This window comes from Ochotona princeps, chromosome 2 (genome assembly GCF_030435755.1).
Source record: "Ochotona princeps isolate mOchPri1 chromosome 2, mOchPri1.hap1, whole genome shotgun sequence".
In the NCBI taxonomy this organism is placed as follows: domain Eukaryota; kingdom Metazoa; phylum Chordata; class Mammalia; order Lagomorpha; family Ochotonidae; genus Ochotona; species Ochotona princeps.
Genome location: NC_080833.1, coordinates 10586644 through 10612077, shown reverse-complemented (window position 1 = coordinate 10612077; position 25434 = coordinate 10586644). Strand labels below are relative to the sequence as shown.

The 25434-nt window shown below is 57.1% G+C and overlaps 1 protein-coding gene across 2 annotated transcripts; it reads right to left on the bottom strand.

Moving 5' to 3' along the window:
* Nucleotides 1-410: 410 nt before the first annotated feature.
* On the bottom strand, nt 411-23447 carry PADI3 (peptidyl arginine deiminase 3). 2 transcript variants are annotated; one of them, XM_058675861.1, is made up of 17 exons: nt 23319-23447; nt 15815-15995; nt 14330-14402; nt 11590-11651; nt 10628-10745; nt 9759-9884; nt 8513-8691; nt 8228-8331; nt 8032-8143; nt 7374-7481; nt 6294-6445; nt 5125-5269; nt 4901-5007; nt 3890-3895; nt 3260-3329; nt 2049-2174; nt 411-644 (listed from the first exon to the last, which is right to left on the bottom strand). In XM_058675861.1, the coding sequence occupies exons 1-17, from the start codon at nt 23408-23410 to the stop codon at nt 411-413; spliced, it is 1995 nt and encodes a 664-aa protein (XP_058531844.1). In that variant the 5' UTR covers nt 23411-23447. The 2 variants fall into 2 exon arrangements, with proteins under 2 accessions (XP_058531844.1, XP_004592486.2); XM_004592429.2 differs by lacking the exon at nt 3890-3895 and having other exon boundaries at nt 3260-3339; nt 4905-5007; nt 23319-23410.
* Nucleotides 23448-25434: the final 1987 nt, after the last annotated feature.

Here is a 25434-nt window from a genome sequence, read left to right as displayed (position 1 = left end):
GGCAGCATTAAGCAGACTTCCTCCTGAATAAGGTAAAAGGGTCTCACTTTGGGCTCATTTACCTGCAAAGCAGGAAGCAATCAGACCAAAACAGACTCAAGGCCCCAAAATGAATTTGTTCCCAAATGGAGGACTTGCCAGTGGGTCGGGGTGCCTGAGGTGGCAGAGTTCCCCATGCAAGGGTCCTGAGGATCCACAGGAAACAAGGTCCCGCTTTTCAGAAAGCCTGAGGGGTTTAGAGTCGGAGAATCAAACGGGCAGCAGGTGTGGATGCATTCAGGGAAGAAGTTTCTGGGTAGGACCAGCCATCTGTAATTCTGGGGTCGCTGGAGGTCCACTGCCCCAGGTGGGAGGGGGGTGCTTCATTTTCCATCGGCCCTGGGGAGGGGGAGGCAGCCAGGCCGAGGTGCTCAGGGCTCCATGTGCCACCACTTGAAGGCGAAGGGCTGCCGGCGCACGTTGGTGCCACAGTGCACCTCCCCATGGAGCATGTGGTAGGGGGTGAAGTCATCGATGAAAACACAATGCAGGCCCAGCGGCTCCAGCAGCGCCCGCACCTTCTCCTCCAGGCAGCAGCGGCCGTTGATGATGGGCCCGAAGGGTTTGGGGATGCCCAGATACTTGCCCAGCACCAGCATGTTCACCTGAAGCAGGAGAGACTTTATCCATCAGCTCCCACCTCCACCACCTGCCTCAGGGCAGAAGCTGCACTAGGTCATCCTTCAGGCAGCCCTGCCCCACCCTACCTTGCCCTGTCCTACCCGGGAAGGGTCTCTGGAGCCAAACACCTCTAGGAACACCTGCAGGGCTGCCAAGGACTTTCTCAGCTCTGTGCCAGGTAGCCCAAACTGCTAGGCCGCAGCTGATTGGACAGGGATGGACAACGGGCCCAAAATGGGCCAATCAGATTCTGGCTCTGGGGAACTGGAGATTCTCATCAGCTGCTGCTTGTGCAGGACTGCTAAGGTGCGGTTATGGTCCTGTGTGTCCCCAGGGATGGAGCAGCAGAGAAAGGCCAACTGGGGCAGGGGAGGGGGAGGGAGGGAAGGAGGAGGGAGTGACGCAAACACAGAGCTGACAGGCGATTCTGGCCTCCTGGGGTCTCACCAACCTCTCCCGTTCCCCCACCTTGTGGGTGGTTTCCGTCTCTTACCAACACCAAAGCCTGAACCATTGCACAAGCTCTTGCGAGGCCGGGGAGTGGGGGTGGGGCGCACCTAATTACACAGCAACTCCAGCGAGCGGGGAGGAAGGAGGCGGCCAAGTTAGCCAGAAAGGGGAAGGAAGGACGGAGGGTGAGCTGAAGCAAGGGCAGGCTGGTGGCCTCCCCCTAACCCTGTCCTGCCTCTAGGCTCTGAGTGGACATGAGCTGAGTCCTTCTGGGAGTAGAACTGGGCAGCCCCCGGCGGTGCAGCGGATCCTCAGACTGGCACCATCAGGACCCTATGTGCGTGGCCCCAGGTGTACACAAGGTTCAGAGGCCCCAGCCAAGTCCTCAAGATGTTGTCTAAGGCCACTTCTTTCGAGAAGCCTTCCTGGATACCCCAATCTTGTCTTTAGGACAGAGGCACCCCCAAACCATAGCCCTCTTTATCGTATAAGAGAGATGGCTGAGACTCCGCCTCAAAGAGGCTCAGAAGCTAGCTAGCCCCTTGGTGGGTTAGCCTGGGAGCTTTTTGTGAGCAGGACCAGGCTCAGCCATGGCTGATCCCCTCCACAGCCCACCTGCAGCTGAGCTGGGGGTGGGCTGTGTCCCAGCTGATGGCACCACTGTGCACACGACCTTGTGTGATCACTGCCTCACTCCACAATGGCCAGTAGGTCTTCTCCTGTAGCCTTGAACCAGGCTTGGCCAGCGGCCTTCTGGGGAGGTCCCTGGTGGTCAGCCAATGAGTAGCCCCTCTGCTGGGCACCACACAAACCCAGATTCTCTCCGTCCCTGCCTCCCCTCACTGCCCCCAAGCCAGTGCAATCCCAACAGCTTGCCCTGCTGGGGACTGGGGCTGGGAGCTCCGGCTGAAGGGCCCCAGCGCTGGGTGTATCCTCACCAGGTCGGGGAAGAAGGCGACGGCCTTTCTGTGCTCGCTCTTGAAGAGCTGGGGGATGTCAATGATGTCGCGGTCAGTCAGGCCCAGCTCCCGCTTCAGTACCTCGCGGTTCCAGTCGATGCAGCTCTGGGGTAGAAGGGAAGGGGTGGGGCAGAGCTGAGGAGGGCCCACCAGCGTGTGCTGGGAGCCCCTATGGGGCAGGTGCAGCTGAGGAGGTGTGATGGCCGAGGGCCTGCGGAGCAGCCGTCCCTACCACACTACCCTGGGTCCTCCATGCTGCCCACCAGGCCACCTCCAGGGCCACACAGGGTGCTCCAGCCTGGAACCCCGAGAGCCCTTGCTCCTTTGGGGACCTCACCTAGTCTAGGGACTGAAAGCCTCATCAATGTGCTGGTGACCCCAAGTCTCTCCTATCTCTCTGTCTATCCTTCTTTCTCTTCTTTCTCCCTCATCTCTCTCATCTCTCCCTCCTTTTCTCTCTCCCTCCATCTTCCTCCATCTCTCCTCTCTCTCTCTTCCTCCTTTCTCTTTCTTCCTCGATCTCTCTCTTCCCCCACCCCTTCCACCTTGTCTTTCTCCCCCAGCCTCTTTATAAAGCCAACAACCTCCTTGACCTCAGGCTCCTAAGCCTGCACAATCCATAGCCTCTTTGGTAGCTTTGCTGGGATGTCCCAGGGCTCACTGAGCACAGTTGTCACCCTGCAGCTCTTTGCCCCCCATCGCGCCCCCAGCTTGGCTGCTTCCTTTGTGGTTCCTCAATGAAACCACTGTTGGCCCAGCAGGTGGGGTCCCAAGTCTTGCCACCTGGCTCCATGGTTTCTTGCTCATGCCACAGCCAAGCCACCTGTGAGCACCACCTTGAAAACCCACTCTCGGCCTGCTCCTCCCTCACCCCCTCCTCGGCCTCCCCCTGGGGCAGAGGCCACCCTTTCAGGCTGCTTGATGCCAGCGGCCTCCTGACCTGTCACATGGCCTCCTTGCAGTCTCCCAGCTCCAGGACTGTGACTGGCCGAGGGACCTGGGCTTAGCCCTGCACCGTTGCTCTTGGCCACCTGTTTTCCACACCCAGGTGGGGTTCATGCTTTCACTTCTCCAAGGCACAGAGAGGGGCACGAACCTATTTATCTGGGCCTGGCTCAAACTGAAATTGCCTAGGCTCCAAGCTTCAGGCTTCTATGCCCTGTCCTGCCCCCAGCCCTTAGCCCCTGTACCTGTACAAACTTGTTAAAGCTGATGAGGCTGTTATTGGACAGGACCTGGTCTATTGAGATAGTCTTGACCCTCCTGTCACCTGTGAAAGAGAGAGAGACACAGAGCTGGGGGTGGGGGTGCTTTAGAGAGCAGCCTGAGAAGTGAGGCCAAGGTCACAGCCTCTCATCTTCTTGCACCTTGACATGGGGGATGAGCGCATCACCTGTCAGATCTCTGCTGGACCACCATGCAAGAGTGGGGGTGGGAGAGGGGATGAGGCTCTTCCTACAAGAAGGCCCCGAGCTGCTGCCCATGCCCAGGGGCTCACTGGATCTCACCAGTGCCAGATGATTTGCCCTAAGTCATGAAGCTGGGACATGGGGTAGGGTGCTCACAGCCACCCTGAGGCCTTAGCTGGGCAAAGGAGGGCTCCCTAGGCTGTGCACACATGTGCAGCTGCCCAGGTGAAGGCAGACAGATGGGCCCAGTCTCAGCTGCATGCACTGGCCTCTGAGTATCCCATTCCCAGGCATAACAGGGACACTGACCACAAGGCCCAGTGAGCAGCAGGGCCCAACCCTGACTGTCCTTGCGCCTAGGTTCCCACTGGGAGTCGGGGGAGACACAGGCTCCAAGCCCCCAGCAGACACTGCTCACTTACTATTAGGATTTTGGGACCAGGATCACAGGACATGAAACCCTAAGCTTTGGGTCCTTCTGAGCAGGGGATGTGGTACATTGCCTTGGTGCCACACTCAGGGAGCTAGCCATGTCTCCATTCTGTCCATGTCTACCTTGTGTCTGTCACCTACCACCTGCTCCTTGCTTTGCGTTGGCTCATCGCCATGGAAAAACCCACTGGCAAAGCCCACTGAGCAGGGGCAGGAGTCTTGGTGGACGTCTAATTTGGGGGCAGCCTTGCCTTAAAATTGGTCATGCTGGGGCCCAGCGTGGTAGCCTAGCAGCTAAAAGTCTTTGACTTGAATGTGCCAGCATCCCATATGGATGCCGGTTCTAATCCCAGCAGCCCCGCCTCCCATCCAGCTCCCTGCTTGTGCCTGGGAAAGCAGTCAAGGACAGCACAAAGCCTTGGGTCCCTGTACCCAAGTGGGAGACCCAGAGGAAGAGGCTCCTAGCTCCTGGCTTTGGATTGGCTCAGCTCCAGCCATTGTAGCCATTTGGGGAGTGAATCAACAGATGGAAGATCTTCCTCTTCGTCTCACTTACTCTCTGAATATCTGACTTTGCAATAAAAATAAATAAATCTTTAAAAAATATTGGCCATGCTGGAGCTGGTGTTTAAACCAGGGTTACGGTGCCTGCTGGTCACATCAGTGCACCTGGGTTTCATACCCAGCTGTGATATCTGACTGCAAGTTCCTGCTGCTGCAGACCCTGGGAGGCTGTGGTGATGGCGCCAGTGGCTGGGCTCCTGCCCTCACATGGGAGAAGCTGGGTTGCATTCCTGGTTCCCAGCTTTGGCCTAGCCCAGCCCCAGCCACTGAGGGCACTTGAGGGTAAACTGGGGATGCTGAGACTTCTTGCTCTCTGTTTCTCTCTGTGTCTACTCTTAAAAAACAAAACAAAACAAACAAACAAACAAAAAAACAAATCCCTCCCTCTCTCAAGCTATAGTTAGTCTTAGGTGAGGGGCAAGGAACCTACCCACGACGCCCTGAAACAGGAGGGCCCTGCCATGGCCCCACTTGCGCTTCTCCTGGAAGAGCTTGAAGCAGGCCCCAGGGCTGGCCAGCAGCATCCGGAAGCCCTGTGTGGGGAGAAGAAGTGGGCTGAGCTCTTGGCCACAGCATGGTCCCTAGGAGGGCACTGTCGAGGGGGAGGGGGTGGCTCAGCTGCTGTCCCTGATGCAACCCCACATCCTCACCTTCCCATCGGGAGCAGGCACAAAGCTCAGAAACTCATCCACGTGGCCTACAGCCAGCCAGTCCACAAAGAGCTCCACGGGAGGCTGCACCTTCTGGGCATGGAGGAAGTCCCGCACCACCTGTGTGACCCTGCGGCCATTTGACCTAGGAATCACCGGGTTAAAAAAAAAAAAAAAGGCACCAAACTGAAAACAGCTGGGAGACACTTTTTGCCGAACTCTGCAAGAGCTGATTTTTAAAAAAACGCATGGTATATGCATTCCTTCTGCCAGCAGGGAAGACAACAAACAACAAACAGGAGTGTCTTAAGATCCCATCAGGTGGGTTCCACATGGACAAACCCAGGATAGGTCTGTCACACCCAAGCAAGAGCCCAGTGGGTTTCACCCCTTGCCTCATCCCCACAGCCAGGCAGTTCTGCCTTGAGTTTCAGCCCTGTCTCTCTACTCCTTGGGTGACCTGTGGGCAGGGTCCCCCAGCACCAGCACTGTATGCATGTGTATTTAAGCCCCTCCCCTCTGCTTTGGCCTCTACCAGTGTCTCATAGCAGGGCCCACACTTATCCTCTCTGAAGCATCATGGTTCAGATTCCCAGTCCCCTCCCAGGCTTCACCCTGGGCCACCTCTCGCCTGAGTCTAAGGCTGCCTTGGGTCTCAGTGTCTAGGCCACTCCACTGTGCACCCCGGGACACGTGATGAGCAGCACAAAATCCACTGTTCTGGGTAACTGTGTCACACTTCTCTGATCTCCTACTTCCCCTTCTCCTGCATTCTGGAAAAGATCTGATCTCAGTCATTTACATGGTAATATGAATGAGCGTTGAACCACTGGCATTTCTCCCAGGACTATTGAGAATGGAAGCTTCTCCGATTACCATGAACCAACAGATGCTAAGAGCAGCACCATCTACTTAGAATCAGGAGAGCCAAACCGAATCATAAACTTGCTCACCCTCTCTGGACTCTCCTGTGAGACGAAAGGACAGGGTTTGAAAGCCTCATAGGTCCCTGGACACTCCCAGGGGAGTGTCGGGAGGAGGGACACCCCAGGGCTACTGCTTCATCCATCGCTTCCTCTTTCCGATTCCCTTCAAGGGGTGCAGCGGTCCCTTACCCCCCTAAACACCCACACCCTGGGAACTCCTTCCTCCGGCCGCCCTTCTCTCACCCCGGTAGGTTGCCCCCAATGAGGATCCTCCCCAGGGGGTACTCTCGCCCGTTGGCCACCACGGGGGGGCTGACCTCCAGGTTCCCGAAGGAGTCCAGGCCACTCACAGACCTGTCCCGTGGCTCCCGAGTCACGTAGCCAAAATCTGGACCCTGGTGGGGGGATGGGGAGGTAACTAAGTCAGGTGGTGGAGGGGGTCACAGGAGACCCTGGAGCCCACTGTTGGGCTCCGAGCTCCTTCATCACAGGCAAGGAGTGACTGTATCCAGGAGGGACAGATGGAGGCCAGCGGACACCTGGCCTGCTAGATAGGCCATTACCCCAGCACAGAGGCCATGGGCAGGATGCACTCGGGCTCTTGGCCCTGCTGATTTCCAAGGTGGTGGTGCTCCTTGGGGTGCAGGGTTTGGCATGGGGGGTTCCCTGCACCCCCCCCATCAGACATGGAGTTTGAGACCATGGCCATGCCCTTGGCCATGCCCAGCCTGACATCAGCCAGTCTTGAGGCTGGGACCCTGAGGCTACAGATGCTCCCTGAGCCCCAATCTTTGGGTTTCAGGAAAGGGGTGGCCTCCCAAGAAGGAATGGGGTATCCCCAAGGGCCAGGTACAGCTGGAGGGTCCTTCCATCCACACCAGCCCCAGGCATTTGCCAGGGATCCAGGTTAGCAGCCTTTAGATGGGCAATAAGACCCTCCACTCTCTCCCTGCAGGCCCTGTCATCATAAAGAGCACAAACACCATGAGCCCGGGTGACCCACATCTTCCCCCAAGAGGCTCCAGGAGAGAAAGTAACTCGGGCAGTGTCAACCAGCCTGTGGGCAACAACAAGGCCTGGGTTCCAGTCGTACCACCCTGCCTCTGCCATCCAGGGATTTAGTGAGCAAAACTCCAGGCTGCCTGGCTGCACCTGCATTCCAGGCCAACAGACTCAGAGCAGAATGCCGAGAAGCTAATGTAATTACATCTCTCCTGTGCACACGCTGGTGACTGTTCCCTCTTCCCCAAGGAGCCAGTTTCCCAGCACAACCCCCTTCCTGGACCCTCATACCCTATACGGCCCCCAGGATAGGGCCCTCACCAGGATCCGTTTGTAAGGGAAGTCCTGCAGTTCGCCATTTCTGGGCGAGTCAAAGACCACAGGGAAGGTCTTATGTGGTGCCTCCACGTACCCCAGCTCCATCTCATCCTGCGGAGGAAGGTAGGGCATGGGTGGTCACAGCTTCCCCCTGTGCTGTGCACAGGAGCTGCCTGGTGGGGGGCGGGAGGCGGAAGGACAGGGGGCTGATGCCTACTGATGAGGGGAGGGGTTGCAGGCTCACAGAGGGCATGCACTTGCCTAGGGTCACACAGCAAGACAAAACTGAGAGTGAGGGAGAAAATGGACATGACCTTGGGGCTGTCCCCTGGCTGGGCTGGGACAGGGTAGAGGACCTTGGGTGGTCTCAGTGAGATAAAGAAGCTGCTGGGAACCAGCCAGGACCTCTGCCTCCCCCCTGTGGTCGTGAGGGGTCGGGGCAGGGCAGTGCTGAGCTATCTGGGTCAGGAGGCGACCAGCCTCGGTGACCAGCCCATGCAGAGGAGTTCTTAACACCCAGGTGACAGAAGACAACAGCAAGGAGCAGACAAATCCCAGGACACAGAGCCAGCTGGCTGCACGGCCAGGACCCAAACCCAGCCCGCCTTATTCCAGAGTCCCTCCCCGTCCAGGCTGGGCCTTCCCCGGAGGCCGTAGGTACCTGGATCCAGCGGTCATTGCGGTTCTCAGCCTGTGGACAGATGGTCAGCTTGCAGCCAGCCTGCCTGGCCAACTCAGCCACCGCTTCCACAAAACATGTGTTGTTCCTCACACTGCGGGTGAGCCCAGGGACAGCGTCAGGGTCAGAGCCGGCCCCCTCTCCCTGGGACGGATGCCCCACCATCCCCCAGACTCACCGGCACACGTACACCTCCAGGGGTGGCAGGGTGCTAGGTGTCATGATCCACGGTGCCACCCGGAACACCACTGTGTCGGTGAAGATGGGCGTCTCGGAGAAATCCTGCAGGGAGACGGGGCAGGGGGAGAGCTCTAGACACGGAGTCCTCTAGTCTCACGGCAGCAAGTCCCTGGCTTCTCTACAAGATGGACATTACCCAGCGGGAGTAGGCACATCTGGCTCCCTCCCCTGCCACATGTGACCCCAGGCCTTGCTACCCCGCTCTGCCCTGGCCAGCCCCTACCTCGTTGGAGTCGTCCAGCAGAGTGACGTGCAAGGAGAGCAGTCCCGCGAAGCCGGCGTCAGGGAAGGAGAGGCCCTCCACAAAGAAGCGTTCCTCATCCCCGTGGAAGCGGGGCACCTCATATGACACCTTGTCCTGGCCCAGCACGCACCTGTAGGCCTCGCACGAGTCCTCGGGACCTGAAGGGGAACCAAGGTGGCTGTGACTGCCTGTCAGGCCCAGGGAGCCGGGGGGATGCAGAGAGCCATGTGGGGGCTTCATGACGTGTTCTTTGCGCCTGTTCCTTGGCAAAGGGATGTGTTGTGTCCAACCTGGCATGGCTTAGGAGGGCAGCCAGCATGCGCACAGCTAGCGAGGGTGTCCAATGGAGGGCAGCTCTTTTTGGAGGGCAGCTTAATGGTACCCAAACAAGCAGTGCTTGCCCCTTACCCCAAAAGTCCACTTCTAGGTAGTCTTCTGATAAAGCTACATGTACAAGTTGAGGCCAGTGTGGTGGTGTTGCAGGTAAAACTGTTGCCTATAATGCCAGCATCCAATATGGGCACTGGTTCAAGTCCTGGCTGCTCACTTCCAATCCAGTTCCCTGCTCATGGTCTGGGAAAGCATCAGAGGATGGCCCAAAGCCTTGGGACCCTGCATCCATTAGGGTTATGGGATGAAGCTCCAGGATCCTGACCTTGGCCTGTCCCTGGCCATTGCGGCCATCTGAGGAGCGAACTGGCAGATGGAAGGATTCTCTCTCTCTCTCTGTAATTTTGCCTTTTAATCAATCCATCTTTGGGAGAAAAGCCCTCCATGCATGCACAAGCTGACACAATTGTGCACAGGTGTCTCATTTCTATTTCTGATTCAGCGCTGGCCCAGCACAACACACGTCAGTTGCATTTTCAGGAGACACCCCCCTTGAAGTACACAGGGCAGAAGCCCACTCATGTGGAACCGGCCTGGCACTGCCGCCGTACACACAAGGGCACGAAGATGGAGCCCGAAGAAGGGGGACTCCTGACACTGGTTCTTTCAACACACTTGACTTTTTCAATATCAAGAATTTCAAATATGCTTTGGCTGTATTTTTCAAGATACACTCACCCAATCTGACACCTTCCAGCTGAGCTGGGAAGCCACCTGATGGGTCTCAGGACTCCCATTTCAGACTATTCTTCCTGGGCATCCCAAGGCCTCTCCTGGAGCCCGTGCAGAGCTGCCCACAGTGGGACGGCCCTGGTGGGTGGTGGCCTGGACTCACCACACACGTGGAAGACCCGGGCACGCTCGGCGTCATGGCTGGAGGTGTGCAGGACAAGCTTGTGGTTGTCGAAGAGGGCCGTGGGACCCTGGGTGCGCAGGACCATGACAGACATGTCTTCCAGGTCTGCAAAGCCAAGCAGGAGGCACCCCTCAGGGCGGTGGCCTTGGACTCCAGCACCTGCCCCTGTTAGGGGCAGCTGAGACCTAGGGCTCCCAGTCTAGCTTGAGAAGTGATGGATTCCTCCACTGGAGCAAACCCCAGACACAGGCACCCGCGTGACATGCGGGGCACCTGTGGGGCCTGCCGTGAGCCACATGTTCTGCCCTGGCAACGTGAGATGTGCACGGACCCAGCCCAGAAGCTGGCATGTAGCAGGTGCGAGGGCCGCCTGGGGGTCCCATGGGGAGGGTCTTGGTCTCTAGCCAGTGACCAAGAAAGGGCAAGTGTTGTTCCCCAGAGGGTGCTCAGGTCGGGGCCTGCCAGAAATGCCTGGCGATTTGGGGCGGGGTGGAACCGGGGTTGTCTCCAAACTAACATGGAGTGAGGATAATTCCAGCTTGGCAAATTATGCTAGAAGGCAAGGGAAGGGTCTGGCACACGGCAGGTGCTCAGACAATGCGAGCATTGTCCACTGTCCAGGAGGAAGAGCATGGTGAGGCCTCCAGTTTCTGCCCCAGTGAGTGACTGCTGGTTCTGGTCACACTGGGGAGGGTCGGCCATCACCCTAAGACGTACTCTGAGCAACATCGAGATGTGGTAGCCTGACTTGGCCTTCACAGCCCCACCTGGGGGTTGGAAACCCTGGGCAGCTACCCGAGCAGGGACCCTGGACACACCCAGGCAGCCTCCGGTCTTGGCCCCCTCACCTTCCAGGCAGCACACGTGCTGGTCGGAGTTGTCCCGGACATCACAGCTCAGGTCATCCCGGTCACAGTTCACCAGCAGGATGGCGCCATGGCCCTGGGGCCCCCAGACCCACTGCCGCTGCCGACGGCAAAGCCCAGCTGGCCATGGGGGCTCAACCCAGACCCGCGCCCCTTCCATCCCCCGGCCCGATGCCTAAGCCTTCTCCTCACCCTCTGAGCCTGTGTCCCTCTCACAGAGGGATACCTCCCGGCCCGCTTCAGAAACCGCCATGGCTCCTTATGGCCCATACCACCAAGTGCAGTGGCCTGTGTGGCTGTCTGGGCTGTGCCTCCTGCCCGTGCCCTGCTTCTCTTCTGGAACGTGAGACCCACACCTCCCCTCATGCCCCTTCCTCCCCCTCTCCCCTCTGCCATGGCCCTGTGCTGTTCCCTAACCTGAAACGCCCTCCCTCCAGCATGCCTGCAGTCCAGCTCAAGCACACTTCCCTCCAGAGGCTTGCTCTCTCACCCAGCCTTCCTGGAACCGCCCCCTCCTCCCGCCACCCCACTGAACTCCCAGTACATCAGTGCCACCACGATGTACCCCCAAATTCTGCAAATTTCACACTTGGTAGATATCCCTTGTCAGCTGGGTTAGGGTTTCTATTACTCATGATGGCCTATGAGCCGAATCTGGCCCACTGCTTGTTTATTTTTGTAAATAAAGTTTTATTGGCACATGGTCACTCCTGACCTTCGGGCATCACCCAGGGCTGTGGACCTCTATGCCTGCTCATTTGCACACTGTTTTTTTTTTTCTCCTGCAAGACAATCTGGGGCCACACCGGGCTCCTGTTCAGCTCTCCCGGCCTCAGCGTCGGTCAAGGGGCAGGGGGCTGTTTGTCACATCCTTGACCCTCCTGACCCATCCTGCAGCGGAAGGCCGCTCACTACCCTTCCTGGGCCCAGGCAGGGACACCTACCTTGTCCACGAAGGCCCTATCATGTCTGCCCTCGCAGTTCAGGTCGCAATCCAGTGAGATATCTGCAGGGAGGAAGCAGTGGGCACGTGTATCCGAGAGAGGCTGAGGCTCCAGCTGCTTTGTTCAGGACCTGTCAGGGCCTGGCCAGACAAGGCGTCTCCAGGAGATAGAGCCTGGGGGTGGGGGACTGGGGTGTCTGTGGCCCCTCTCCCCGGGGATGGGGAAGTGGCCTTGGGAGAGGAAGGAAGATCAGTGAAGAGGTCCACGCCCAATGCTGCCTCCTCCAGGAAGCCTTCCCGGAGGCTTCTCTCTTCTGTATGCCTCCGACAGCCCTCACTGTCTGTGGGACCCTACTTGGAACTCAGGACTATGAGACATTCCGGAGGGTGTGATGCTCTCCTCTCTGGGGGATGGCATGGTATCGAGGACACGGGCGTGAATTGGGGCTCTGCCACACTGCCTGGCTATGGTGCTTCTCTGAATCCCAACTTTAATCTCACACCCGCTGAGTCCCACCCTCCACCCCTCCTTAGAAGTCGGAGAGAGATTTACAAGCAGAGTCTTCAAGCATCCAACTTCATGCCAATGGTTTTCCAAGTGCTGGAACCCAGGCAGTCCCGCACTGCCTCCTGGGCAGGGGCTTCCGGCTCCAGGGTCCTCGTCTCATCCCATCCAGCATCTTTCCGTCTGCATGCTGACCACAAGGGCTTTCTCTTCTATACGTTATTCAAAATTTTGACAATTTCCATGTTTGGGTCTTTTTTCTTCTCCCTATTCAACACACCCCAGGCCAGCCACGTGCAGAACAAATGTCTCCTCCCAGGCCACAGTCTGACTTTTTGCTCATCCTTTGTTGTTGTATCAAGGTGTCTCCTCTTCATGAGGGGTCTTCAAAAAGTTCATGCAGAATGTATATGATAGGTCCCAGATAGCTCAAGGACTGAATTCTCACCTTGTACGCACAGACATCCCATACAGGTGCCAATTTGTGTCCTGGCTATTCCACTTTCCATCCAGCTTCCAGCTTATGGCCTGGGAAAGTAATGGAGGACAGCCCAAAGCCTTGGGACCCTGCACCCGCATGGGAGACCCTGAAGAGGCTCCTGGCTTTGGGTCGGCTCAGCTCTGGCTATTACATCCACTTGGGGAGTGAACCAGCAGATAGAAGATCGTTCTCTCTGTCTCTCCTTCTCTCCATCAATCTGATCTGCCCTTCCAATAAAAAGATAGAAAAAAGGAATACATCTATTAAAGATTTATTTATCTTTTAAAAAAGAAAATGCGCCTGATAAGAACCAGTGCATGGCATGGTGAGTTAAGCTGCTGCTGGCAACACCAGCATTCTGCTCTATTTTAGATCCAGCTCCCTGCTAACGTGCCTGGGAAAGCAGCAGAGGATGGTCCAAGTGGTTGGGCCGCTACACCCACGTGGGAGATTTGGAACAAGTTCCTGGTTCCTGGCTTCAGTCTGTCCCAGCCCTGACTGTCGTAGCCATCTGAGGAGTGAACCCATGGATGGAAGAACTCTCTCCCTGGCTCTCCCTCTCTCTGTCACTTTTGCAAATAAATACATATAAATCTCTTAAAAATAAAATTAAAAGATAAAACCCTGTATCGGGGCTAGGCATCCGTCCTTCTGGTTAAGATGTCGGTTAGGATGCCCACTTAATTTTCTGGGTTCGAGTCCAAACTCTGATTCTCATCCCAGCTTCTTGCTAATGCAGACCCTGGGAGATGGCAGGGATGACCCAAGTGCCGGGTCCCTGCCGCTCACATGGGACGCCTGGCTTGAAGGCCTGGTCCTTGGCTTTGACCCTCTGGCCGCTATGGTCAGGTGGGGAGTGACCAACGGATGGGAGTGCTCACTCTTTCTCTCTCTCGGGAAGTAACACAAAACAAATCACATTATGCTTGTGATGGGAATTTTAGTGAGTTTTGACTGATATTCTGATTTGTTTATTTTTCTCTTTGTGTTTCAGTCAGGAAACAATTTTTTTTTTAATTTGAAAAGCAAAGATAGAGACAGACAAGGCCCAGAGAGATCTGGCATTCACTGGCTCACTTCCTAAATGCTGTGTGTCTCCCAAGCAGGCAGCAGGGAGTGCAGGGGGCTTGAGTCAGCAGCAGAGGCAGGACGGGACCAGTCACTCCCAGGTGCGAGTGGTACCCTAACCGTTGTGACAAGTGCAGCAAATGCACCCTCGGGCTGGGTAGCATCTATCAACTTCTCGTCAGGTTCCCTGTTCCTTCTTAGTGTTTTCAGCCTACTGCTGAGCTCAGCAGCATTTTCTGTCTCGGTTACTAGGCTTTTTACTTCTAAGCATCTCCATTGCCCCTTACAGCTTTTCTTCCTCTGCTTAAACTCCCCATCTGTTCATGTATAGTGACATTTTCCCTACTAGAGCCTTCAGCATAGCACTCATGGTCATTTCCTATTCCCTGAGTGTTCCAGCATTGAAATCATCTTGCAGGGAGTTCACACTCAGTTTGCAGGGAATTAGCTGGGAAAGCAAGGTGCAGTTGCAGCCAGGTGCATGCAAAGCAAGAGGATACATGGGTCTCTGTGTGTGTACAAGCCCAACTCAGCTCTAGGAGGATGTTGGCACTGGGGAACTGGAAGTCTCAGGTTGGAGAATAAAGATTGACTTGCCATTCAATGGATTTTTGTAAAAAGCCCCTGTTCGGTGTCACTCCCAGATACCCCCACCCCACGCCGTCCTCGGCGAGGCCCCTGACGTACCCACACAGGTGAGGTAGAGCACCGCGTAGGCCAGGGGCAGAGGCTCGTGACTAGAGTGGTAGGAAATCTGCACCTGTGGAGAGACAGGTCAGCAGGCCTGGAGGAGCCGAGAGTCCCCAGGTACAGGGCTGAGGCGAGGGTGGGCAGTCTCAAGCGCTTCTCTGTATCAACATGCTCTTCCTTTAGCCTTCCCTGGGCCACTTCTGTTTTCAGGCCTCGGTGTCAGGCGCAGGTATCAGGTGGGTGTCAGGTGTGTATCAGGTGGGGTATCAGGCTGGTATCAGACAGGTGGGTGTCAGGCAAGTGTCAGATAGGTGGGTGGCAGGAGGGTGTCAGGAGGGTGTCAGGTGGGTGTCAGGTGTGTATCAGGTGGGTGGCAGGCAGGTGGGTGGCAGGCGTGTGTCAGGCAGGTGGGTGGCAGGAGGGTATCAGGTGGGTGTCAGGCAGGCAGATGTCAGGCAAGTGTCAGGCAGATGTCAGGCGGGTGTCAGGTGTCAGGAGGGTGTCAGGCAGGTGGGTGTCAGGTGGGTGTCAGGTAGGTGGGTGTCAGGCGGGTGTCAGGTGTGTATCAGGCAGGCATTGGTGGGTGGCAGGCAGGTGGGTGTCAGGCAGGTGTCAGGTGAGTGTCAGGAGGGTGTCAGGCAGGTGTCAGGTAGGTGGGTGTCAGGTGTCAGGCGGGTGTCAGGCTGGTGTCAGGCAGGTGTCGGGCGGGTGTCATAGAGGTGTCAAGCAGGCGTTGGTGGGAATCCAGCAGGTGTCCGACTCTCCCATCCTTGGCTTAGGGTCCTGATCCCTGATTTCTCCTCGAGAATGGGGATCAGTTCCCCACACTCTGAGGACCATAGTGAGGCCGAAGGAGCAATGGCCACCCAGCACCTGGTGCCTTTCTAAAACATGGCAGCTGACATGGAGGAAGACACACTGGGAGCCCTCCTCCCTTCATCCCTGTGCCAAGCTCAAAGGCTGGCCCCTGCTCCTGTGGTTTAAACCTGTCTCCCATGCTAACAGACTATGGAAGAGAGTGGGTGAGTGGAAAGTGAGGCACCCTCAGGAAACATGGCCTGGGGAGGGGGCTCTCCCCCAACCCCTCTTTCTCTCCTTTTTATAAGTAGCCAAGTCCCTGGTCAGCCTTGACCTGCAGACAGGGATGCTGAGGCCAGCACAGCCCACCTGGGACACAAGAGAAGGAGCGGGAGTGGAGCAGGGTGAAGGAACCACATTCCACTCCACACCAGCACAGAGGGAGGTGTGTTGAGTATCCCCACTTCATAGATGGACAAACAGAGGCCCCGTGAGCCCATAGGAGGTACTGGGGACGCAGTGCGCATGCACAGGCTGCAGAGCTGCAACTCAGACTCCAGCTGTCAGCTCTAGGCCCAGGAGCTCACTCACTGTGCCGCCCAGAGTCTGGAGACAGAGGGGACACTGGGCTGTGGGGAAGCTGGGTCATGGCCCCACCACACCCCAAGCTGTGGGACCACTCACGTGACTGTCATTGATGTCATTGCTGGGCGAGTTCATGACCACAATAATGTCCAGCCCCTCGTCGAAGTGCCACCGCCGGGTGTCAGCTCGCTCCCGGCTCCTCTCCATGCTGGGGGCAATGTAGATGTCCACACCCGGGGTCCCGTAGACCTCAAACAGCTCAGTGCCCTCAGGAACCGACCTGGGAGGAGCAGCACGTGGTAAGGCGGCTCCTGTTCAGGTGTCCGAGCCTTTGCTCAAGCCCTGCTCCCTCCTCCAGGAAGCCTTCCTTGACCACCCTAGCCCCTGAGAGTCTCACAGTACATTCCTGGACAAACATCTCTGCATGCTTATAATCCTGGGCTCCACACCCTCTCACGTGGACCCTGCATGTGCTGCTGCAACCGCCCCAGGTAGCCAGGACCCAGCGGAGGGTCTCCTGGTGCCCTCTTGGTGCCCCTCACAAACCTCCACAGCAGGAGAGGAGACGGGCTGGGGTCTCCACTGAGGAAGACATTGTTGCACCTGTGTAGCACCTGCTGTGCACCAGGCACTTTGCATGAACCTGCTCCTCCAGCAAGTCCAGGAGCCAAGCCCATCGTCCCTGTGTGGCAGCTGAGGCGCTAAGGCTCAGAGAGGTATAGCCACAAGTGACAAGCCACACAGTTTCCAGCTACAGAGCCAGGTTTCCTCAGGTCTTCCTGGTGCCCGGTCCATCGCCAGGGGAACGTGGCCAGATTCATGACATCACTGGGGCCTGGCCCTGCCTTACCCGTTCCTGCCTGGGAGTCCCAGTCCGCAGGTGGGCTGGGATAGGCGTGCCTCCCACTGCCCCTGTCCAGGAGTCTTCACCTCCACAGGGAACTTGACACTGACTAGTGTCACTTGCCAGGTTCTGGGCATTGGCCTCAGGTTGGTGGATTCCCAGGTGGGAAGTAGCCCAGAAGTCTTCCTGGAAGAAGCCGCGACCCCTGCCCTGGGGCATTACAGAAGCCAACACTGGGGGGCGGGGAGTTCTTGCCATGGCCCAGCCTTGTTTCAGGCTCTTGACATAAAGTGTAGCATGCAATGCCCTCGGTCAGCATCAGAGAGGGGCATGGTGCTGTCCCCCATTTCACACATGGGGAAACTGAGGTTAAGTAACCGTCTGAGGTGGTAAAGCTTGCAAGCAGCAAGATCAGGCGCCAATCCAGGACCTCCGGCTCCTGCAGTCAGACTCACACACCACCCAGACCCCTCTCTGGGTTTGGGGGTGTCCAGCCCATGCCAGGGTCCCTGATGCAGATGGACCACAACCTCCTCACCCTGGGCCGGTGCCAAGCAAGGCTATAGAGGCAGGCAAACAAGCTACAGCAGAAGCCATGGAAGCCCAGGGCTTGTGGAGTCAGGTTCCAGACCAGGCTGGATCATGTGTCTGCTGGTTGATCTTGACTAACTCACTCAGCCTTGTCGGGCCCAGTCATCCCATCTATGAAATGGGCTAATGATACTCCCCTGGCCAACCTCACAGTGATCACCAGGCTCAAATGCGATGGCAGATAGGAGAGGCCCAGGATGGGGAAGCAGTTATTATAGTCAATTAGGGTGACAGAAACAGGGGGACAGAGGTGGGACAAGAGAGGGGGCCAGGGAAGCTAGGGCAGGCTTCCTGGAGGAGGCACGATTGTGGGGAAGGTGTTCTCATGGTGTCACCTCAGGAGGCTGAGCTCAGACTTGGGCTGTAATGAGTTCACTTTCGTTTCCTCTCAAGCCAGCAATGGTTTTTGATCAGGGACAGCAATGGTTTTTGATGCAGCAGGAACAAGGTAGACAGGCCTGGGGGCCCTGGGGGCAGACAGTCCGAGCCCAACCTACAGCCCTGCCCCCCAGCTCTGTAGGTGTGAGGCCTCGAGGGCCTGACTCAGCAACCCCAGCCTGTCTACATCCGCCTGTATTCAACAGTGGGTGTGCACACAAGGCACCCGGGAAGTCACGCCTCATTTCTCTGTAGAGAAAACCAAGGCAGCAGAAGGTGAGAGTCCAGCCTCCCCAACCAGGGAAGCTGTGTCCCAGGAAGGTGGAAGGGGTGAGAAGAGAAGCCAGGAAGAGAACCTGCATCAGGTGCAGGAAGATCCAGACCTCACAGAGGGAGAAGGAAGGATCTGGAGCCTCTCTTGGACCGTGTGCTTCCTCCAGCTGCCTGCGTGGCTGAGCCCCACTCTATCCCCCAGCCAGTCAGGCAGCTCAGCTGCTCCTCCCCCAGCTTGTCCTTCCAGGTCCCCACAGGCAGCTGAGAGCCCTGCTGCTCCCTTTACCAGGTCAACTTCAGAGTGGAGGGGGCCTGGGTTCCTGCAATGCACAACCTGGAAGGTCCCAGGCCAGTGGGAATGGCAGAACACCTGACAGCAGCCAACCTTAGCCCCACCCTACTAAGGATGGGGCCCCGAACCGGCGGCAGCCCAGCCTTTGTTCAGTGACGCTCGCCGTGGTCCCCAAGGCTCTAGGGATGACCCTGGGTGACACTCCCACCCCGCACACCAGCCCCATCTGCTCTCCCTGTGTTCTTGTGACAATGAGGACACTGGAGATACAGGTGGCTCCCACAGCTGACTGACATGTGGGCAGGTTGAAAATCCTGAACATTTTGACACTGACAAGATGCTACAAGTGCAAGGTTCCACAGCTGACCTCGTGAGATTGGTCACAGTCAGAATGCCATGTAACATTGCCCTCAGTCCATGTGTACATGGCGTCCACGAGGCATACACCTTCAAGATATCTCATTAAGGGTATGCAAATACACTCCCCCCAATTTTACATCTGAACCCCTACTGGTGCCAAGCCTGTCAGATTAGGGATGCTGCAACTGTGCTGTATCCCCTACTTTACAGAGGCTAAGACTGAGGCCCCGGGCAGGGCAGAGCCAGGACTCACAGCCAGCCCCGTCCCATGTTCCCTGAAACCTAAGCCCATCCTTGTTCATTACTGGCTCAGGCACTCAGCCTCTGGGAGGACAAGATCAGACTCCTGAGCCAAGTAATTGCTGGAAACAGGATGACCCACAAGGGCCACTGTGAGCTGGCCTGCGAGGGTCGTAGGAGGCAGAGACCCAATTCACAGGGGCTTTGAGTGGCACTCCAGCTGCCCCTACCCCATCTGCATGGGCCACAGATTCCCTGCCTCTGCTGGCCCCATCCCTAGAACCAGGTCCAGGAAACCACTGTCCTGCCCCAACGCCACGCCTGCCCTCACCCGGCCAAGGATGCTCTGACAAAAGCCCAGGCAGTGGAGAGAAAGTGGGAGATACAGCAGGCCTGGCTCTCTGCACAGGTGTTAGGAGCTCCTGTACCCAGTTTCCAATCAGGGAGAGGAAGGCATAGGTACCTATCCCATCAGGGTACAGATGGGGAAACTGAGGCTGGAGGGGGCACAGAAAGTGGCTCAGGCAGGGGCAGGTGACTGATGCAGGATTGAAGCACAGGGCTCCATAGTGCAGGCTCTGCCAGGCAAGAGGTGACAGGAGCCATTGGCTCTCCCAAAGGTAGCAATGCCACCCCTGCTGCCTCATGGCAATCCCTGGGGATCTCATGCTGCTGGGGTTCCTCACTTGAATCAAGCATTCTGAGGTGTAGCCCTCTGGCACCAAGGTTGTTGCCCAAGTCCCCTGGGGCAATTCAGAGGTGCAGCCTGGGAGAAGACCCTCAGGACTGGAGCAAACCAGGAGGCTGCCAGCTACCCACCAGGTGAGTGACAGCTGCTAACGGAGGAAGGGAGGGAGCACCAGGCCAGGAAGTGGCAGCAGCTCCCATTTCGCACCTGCCCAGAGCACCTTAGGAATGCCTCCCTGCCTTTCAGCTCTTCTGGGTGCTGCTCCCTGGGGTCATCTCTGGTGGGTGAGATGGACACCTCCAAGGTCAAGGTTGACCCTCTGGGCTGCCATGTGCCTGGCTCCTTTGAAAGCATCCAGCTCACGGCAGGCACTTCTGGGGTCTTCCTATCCAGGAGTCCCCCTTCCAGGCGAAGCTTGATTAAATTAAATTAAATTTCCCTTCCATCAATAGTCACAGGTCACTGGTTCAAGCTGGAAGACTTTTGCTCTGTCCCTGTCGTGGAGTTCAATCCTGGGGAAGTCTGGGCCCCCATGTCTCCTTCCAGAAAATGCAGGGTGGCCGAGCTCTACTGTTAGTGTCTGAGACCCCATAGGTGGTTCTATTGAACCATCTGCCCCTTCCTAAGGATTGCTATCTGAGTCTGCGACAAATCACAAAGGGGAATGGCTTTGAGGGCCTCTCAGCCGCCTGAGCAGTCACAGCCCCATGAGCTCTAAGGAGGTATGGGCATGCCCAGTTGAAGTAGTTCTAGCCTCTTTCCCATGCCCAACACTGTGGCCCACTGCCAGCAGACAGCCTGCAGTCTGATGGGGCACAGTAAGGACCAACTCTGAGCCCAAGTCTGAGAAGCTTGTCTCAATGCTGAATGTTCGAGGTTCACGAAAGGGTAGCAGGTTGACCAGCTGCCAGCATCCTGCACAGGCTCATCAGCTGGAGTCTTGGCTGCTCCATCTCCCATCCAGTTCCCTTCTAATGCACCTGACAAAGCAGCAAAGGAAGCCCAGGGACTTGAGCCCCTGCATCCACGTGGGAAAACCGGGTGGAGTTCAGCCCCATTCGGGGAGTGAATCAACCAATGGAAAAATCTCTGTCTCTGTCACTCCGCCTTTCAAATAAATAAAATACATCTTTAGAAAATGCAGAAGAAAGTGTTATGCAGAATGAAGAGAACAACCTGGGCTGTGAACTGGACAAGAGTTGGATTCAAGTCCAGCTGTGTCTCACGGACAAGACTTCTCAGGCTCCAAAAACTCCTTTTGCACCTGTCGGATGGAAACTGATGAAAGCTTCCAGTTGAGATGAGGAGTAAACGAGACACGAGGTGCTGTGCGTGGCTCGGGGCACCTCTATGCCCTCCTCTTCCGCTTTCCTCTTTACCTCATCTTTGCCCAAGAAAGAAAAGCCCCCGCAGCAAGCCTGGGCCATCCCCAGCTCATCAGTAATCATAAAGGCAGGGTTGATCCTCTGCCATGAGAGGTCATCTGGCCAAGGCTCGTTCTTCAAGGCTCTGGTTGGTGCCCCTCCTCTAGAAAGCCCACCCTGAATGCTCTGCCCACACTAATTTTTCTTTTCTCCACCTCTCTTTCTCCTGGGCTGACTCATTGGCCGCCCTAGCCATCACATATTTGGCAGAGCTGAGAACCTTTGAGGCTATCCACAGGGCTCGGGTATAGCCCTACAGTAATGACAGGTTGGGGGCAGGCATGTAGCACTCCATATTGGAGTTCCTGGGTTTGAGTCCTACCTTCCTGCTTATGTACGCACTGGGAGGCAGCAGGTGATGGCTAAGGTACCTGGGTCCTTGCCACCCACTTGGGAGACACAGTTGGAGTTCCTGGCTCCTGGCTTCGGCCTGGCCATCCCTGCTGCTGCAGACATTTGGAGAGTGAGCCAGCAGATGGACCATACCCCTCCCCACCCATGCTTTATAACTGAACACTTCTGACAAAGATGTTGATAATGGACAGTCACCATCGTGAATGCCTATCCCAGCAGGTGCTGGCCACATGGTCATTCACAGACAGCCCTGGGAAGTCAGGGACAACCTGGTCGGCTTGCATCCCGGTTCTGCTATTTACTGCCTGTGTGAGCTATGGTGACTTATTTAGCCTTTCTGGACCTCAGTCTTCACATCTATAAAACGGGGTTGATGATGGTACCCACTTCATGGTATCATTGTGAGAATTCGATCATTTACGTTGGATGCTCAGGAGAGCGAGCACCGTGCACAGGCTCCGAGCGCCATCGCTGGAGTTATCACGGCCTGCGTTCTGCAGATGCAGAGATCATGCTGGCTGGGGGAACCTGTACACCTGCTGCCCTGTCTCCCACTGGCACGCATCATCAGGCCGGAAGGGGCTGCGGCCTCACCTACTCCCACCCCTCCTCCTGCAGCTCCCCGATGCCCCCACTGGCACCCCAAGGCATGGGCCTCAGACAGCAGTGACTGTCCCGTATGTATACACCAGATCCTGAAGGAATCCCAATGCCCATAGGAACGAATGACTTAGGGACTCACTACCACCCCTGGACCTCGAGTCCCTCGGGAGAAATTGCTAGAGCCCCTGCCCCGCACACCATGGAGGTGCCCCACATAACCTTCATTTGTAACATGGTCCCCTTTGCTCAGGCATCCCTAGGATGCAGTGGCCCTGGAACCTCTCTGCTCCAGTGCTTCCTCCACCCAGGAAGAAAGCTGTGCGGGGGCGGAGCTAGCCCCAGACCTTCTGGGCAGGTCAAACTGGAGATACATCTGCCCAACGGGCACAAGGCAGCTGGGGCAAGTGAGTCATGTCATGGCACGCAGCCCTGGAGCAGGCGGCGCCAGGCAGCAAGGTACCTCTCCTCCCATCTCCGCTCCTGGTGTGGCCTCTGTGGTGGCCCCTCCTGCGGGAGCCGCTAAAGCCCCTTCCCATCCCTCTCTGCCCGCCCTCCCTCAGCCAGGCTGGAGTTCCTGGACCCCATGGGTTGGGTCTGCTCCACCCTCCATTCCCTCCCTTGCCCAGCTCCTCACCCCCTCCCATGCAATACCCACAGACCAGCCTCTTTGCTGCTTTTGACTCAAGTTCATTCCCAAGTTCCACGTCTTAAACTACGACACATTTTCCATGGACAGATGACTTTGCCCCTCCCACCCCTCAGTGCACACGTGACAATGTCCAGGAGATGGTGGCCTAGGGACACTACCCACCACCTTGCCACGCACGATAGGTGCCCACGGCCAAGAGGCAAAAATGGAGGAAACGGGAGGGGAATGTGCGGGAAGAAAGCTGGAGGGGTGGAAGTGGTCACTCCGTCCAGCCGCCACCACCCACCATCCTGGCGCTGGAGCTGAGACTCCCAAGACTCTTGGAACGCCTTCCAAGCTAGGTCCGAAGCCCCTCCCCAAACCTGCCTTTTCTGCCTGGGAGAAAGAGCAGGGGAGGGGCTTACTTTGGGCACCACCTCCATGCAGGGGGGAGTAATGTGTGGGTGCTGCTAGGCCACGGAACCCAGACAGGAAATTGCCCCTTCTGGGGTGGTAGCACCACCTCCAGCCCCGTACTCTGAGCAGGCAGGGGCGAGCTTAGCTCTCGGCTTGGCTTCTCAGTGCCTGGTTGTCAGACACCCAGCTCCTAGGGTGGTTCCCTGGGCTAGACTCAAGGGACTCAGCACAGCGCCTGACACAGCCCGAGGGCTGCAATAAGTAAAACTGACTTTTCATAAAAGGGTTGACACTCTGTTGTGGGTCTTGAACCAAGGCTACGTAATCGCCTTTTTGTATTCTTCTGTGCCCCAGGCATGGAGAAGGCTGTCCCCCTCTCCATACTCTAGTACCAGGCACTGTAGGCCCTTCTGTCCTGAAGCCCCCCATTCCCCAAGACTACTTGCTGGGGTCTAGAAGTCCAGCTGGACCAAGGCCACAGAGTGGCCTGAATCCAGAAGAAGGCTCTTACCCATAGATGTCCACAAGTGTCTCCACGCCGGCCACGCAGACGGCGCTGGTGGGATGCTCCAGGGACACACGCACGATCCTCTGTAGTGACATGCTGGCTGCTGTGTGCTGGGCTTTGGCCGCCAGACCCAGCACTGCCCCAGGTGCCCCTTGGGATGCTTTAAAAGTCCTTAGCCCCGCCCCTCCAGCCCAGGGGATGAGCTTATTGGCTCCAGTCTAGCTGAGAGTTCTGGATTGGCTGGAAGGGATCCCAGATTTGCATCTAAGCCTTTGCCTGCCCCTTCCCCCACCTCCCCCCACACCCCAGCACCCAAGGAGTTAATTTGTTGTTGCAAGAACAAGTTGGAACAGGTACTGGCCAGGGCACTGGGGACTGATGAAGGTGGCAGGACAGAGGAGGAGCTCTCCTCACTCCCTCACCCCCTCATCCCTTTCCTGCCAGTTCAGAGACAAGGTGGTTTAGTGGGAATCTCTTTCCACCTTGTTGTGGGAAGCTGGTGAGAATGCATATTTCCAGGCCCCACCTGCGAGGCAGAGGTTAGGAGTGCAGCCCAACATGTGGATTTATATATATATTTTTTTCCCAGCATCCAAAACATGTTCATGCCCTTTAAGAAACACCAGCTCCTTCCTAAATCTCAGGGATTTTAGAGGCAGAAGTGGATCCTACTTCATCTCTTTCCTGGCCAGATGCCCAGGGGCACCTCGGTCTGTTGCTTGGTGGGGGAGATTCAGGCACTGGCAGGGAGGGAGGGAGCGCTCCAGGGAGGGGTGTCTCAGAGGCCACTCCAGGCTTGCCCATGCACCTGTCTCGGAGCCTTGGTTCCCTCATCCGCAGAAAATGTGGCTCATCGCTGGCCCAGGCCAAGATAATGGTGCCAGATAGAGGTCTGCTCTCCTGACGGGTGGCATTGAGGGTCCCAGGCAGGGCCCATGGTGGACCTTGTCTCCAGAGACTTCAGCAGGTGTAGTGGCATCAGCCCAAACATCTCAGGACTCAGACTATCTGTGTCCCTGTTCCAGGAGAGGGCAGCCATTGTCAGCTGGCCTGTGGAGGGAGCCCCAGACAAGGGAGCACTGCTGGGGAGTGCATGGGGAAACTGTGTGTGTGTGTGTGGAGGGGGAACCAGCAGGGCCAGGCTCCATCTCAGAGCCCTGTGTCTCCCCGCCCTTGCTTCTCCCCCTGTAACAGCATCTTTTAGAGACAGGTTTGTGGCTCATTCAGAGTAGTGTTCATAACTGATGGACAGCAATGCTTGGTCCCTTGGTCCACAACAAAAGCTGAAACAAAGAGCGATCAAGAGAGCAAGTGTCAAGGGTTTCGCTGGAGGCAGTGGTAAGGATGTGGAAGAAGAGGTGCCTTCATAGAAACCAGGCCAAGGCTGCACACGAAAGCAGCAGCAGGGACATAGATGAAAGGAACAATAGTGGCTTGTGCCCTGGGCGATCTGCCCCCTTCCCTGTCCCACCCCCGGCTTCCCTTGGAGAAGGAGGAAGTGGCCCAGAGAAGGCAGAAGGGAGGGAGCAGCAGGGCCCAGCCCACCCCAATAGCCATCTCAGCAGAGCAGTGGCCCCTGGGGTGACAGGTGTGTGTCTGTCACGCTGCTGAGTCAGCCTGCCCCCCGCCACAGGTCTCAGACTCGGCACTGGGCACTCTCGCACGGGGTTGGGGCTGCCTGAGGCCAGCAAGACCCCTCACACTCCTCTTCTCCCTAGAGCCTAGGAAATAGAGGCCACAGAGGCAAAAATCCGAGAAACGCGTGTGGACGTCTTTATTGGTGCGGAAGGAGACAGCTGATCACCCAGAGCATTTGCAACACAGAGAACAGCCAGAGCAGTGATCCCAGGGTGCCCCCCTCAGGGGGATTCCACGGCTCCCCTCTCCCTGCACAGCGCCCCTCAGCCCCAGCCCTTTTTCTGGGGGAGTTCCAACCCTGGCCCCCAGCCCAGACAAAAGCTTCTTCAGCCTTGGTTCAGCCTGGGTTGGATCCTGATCCCAGGTGGAGGGTGCAGGGCTTGCCAAAGGGGTTCCAGATGGGATGCAGCTTCCTGCCCACTTGCAGTCCTATGTAAGCCTGTGCGATGCATTCCATGGCTCAGTCTGGGGTCTCACCAAG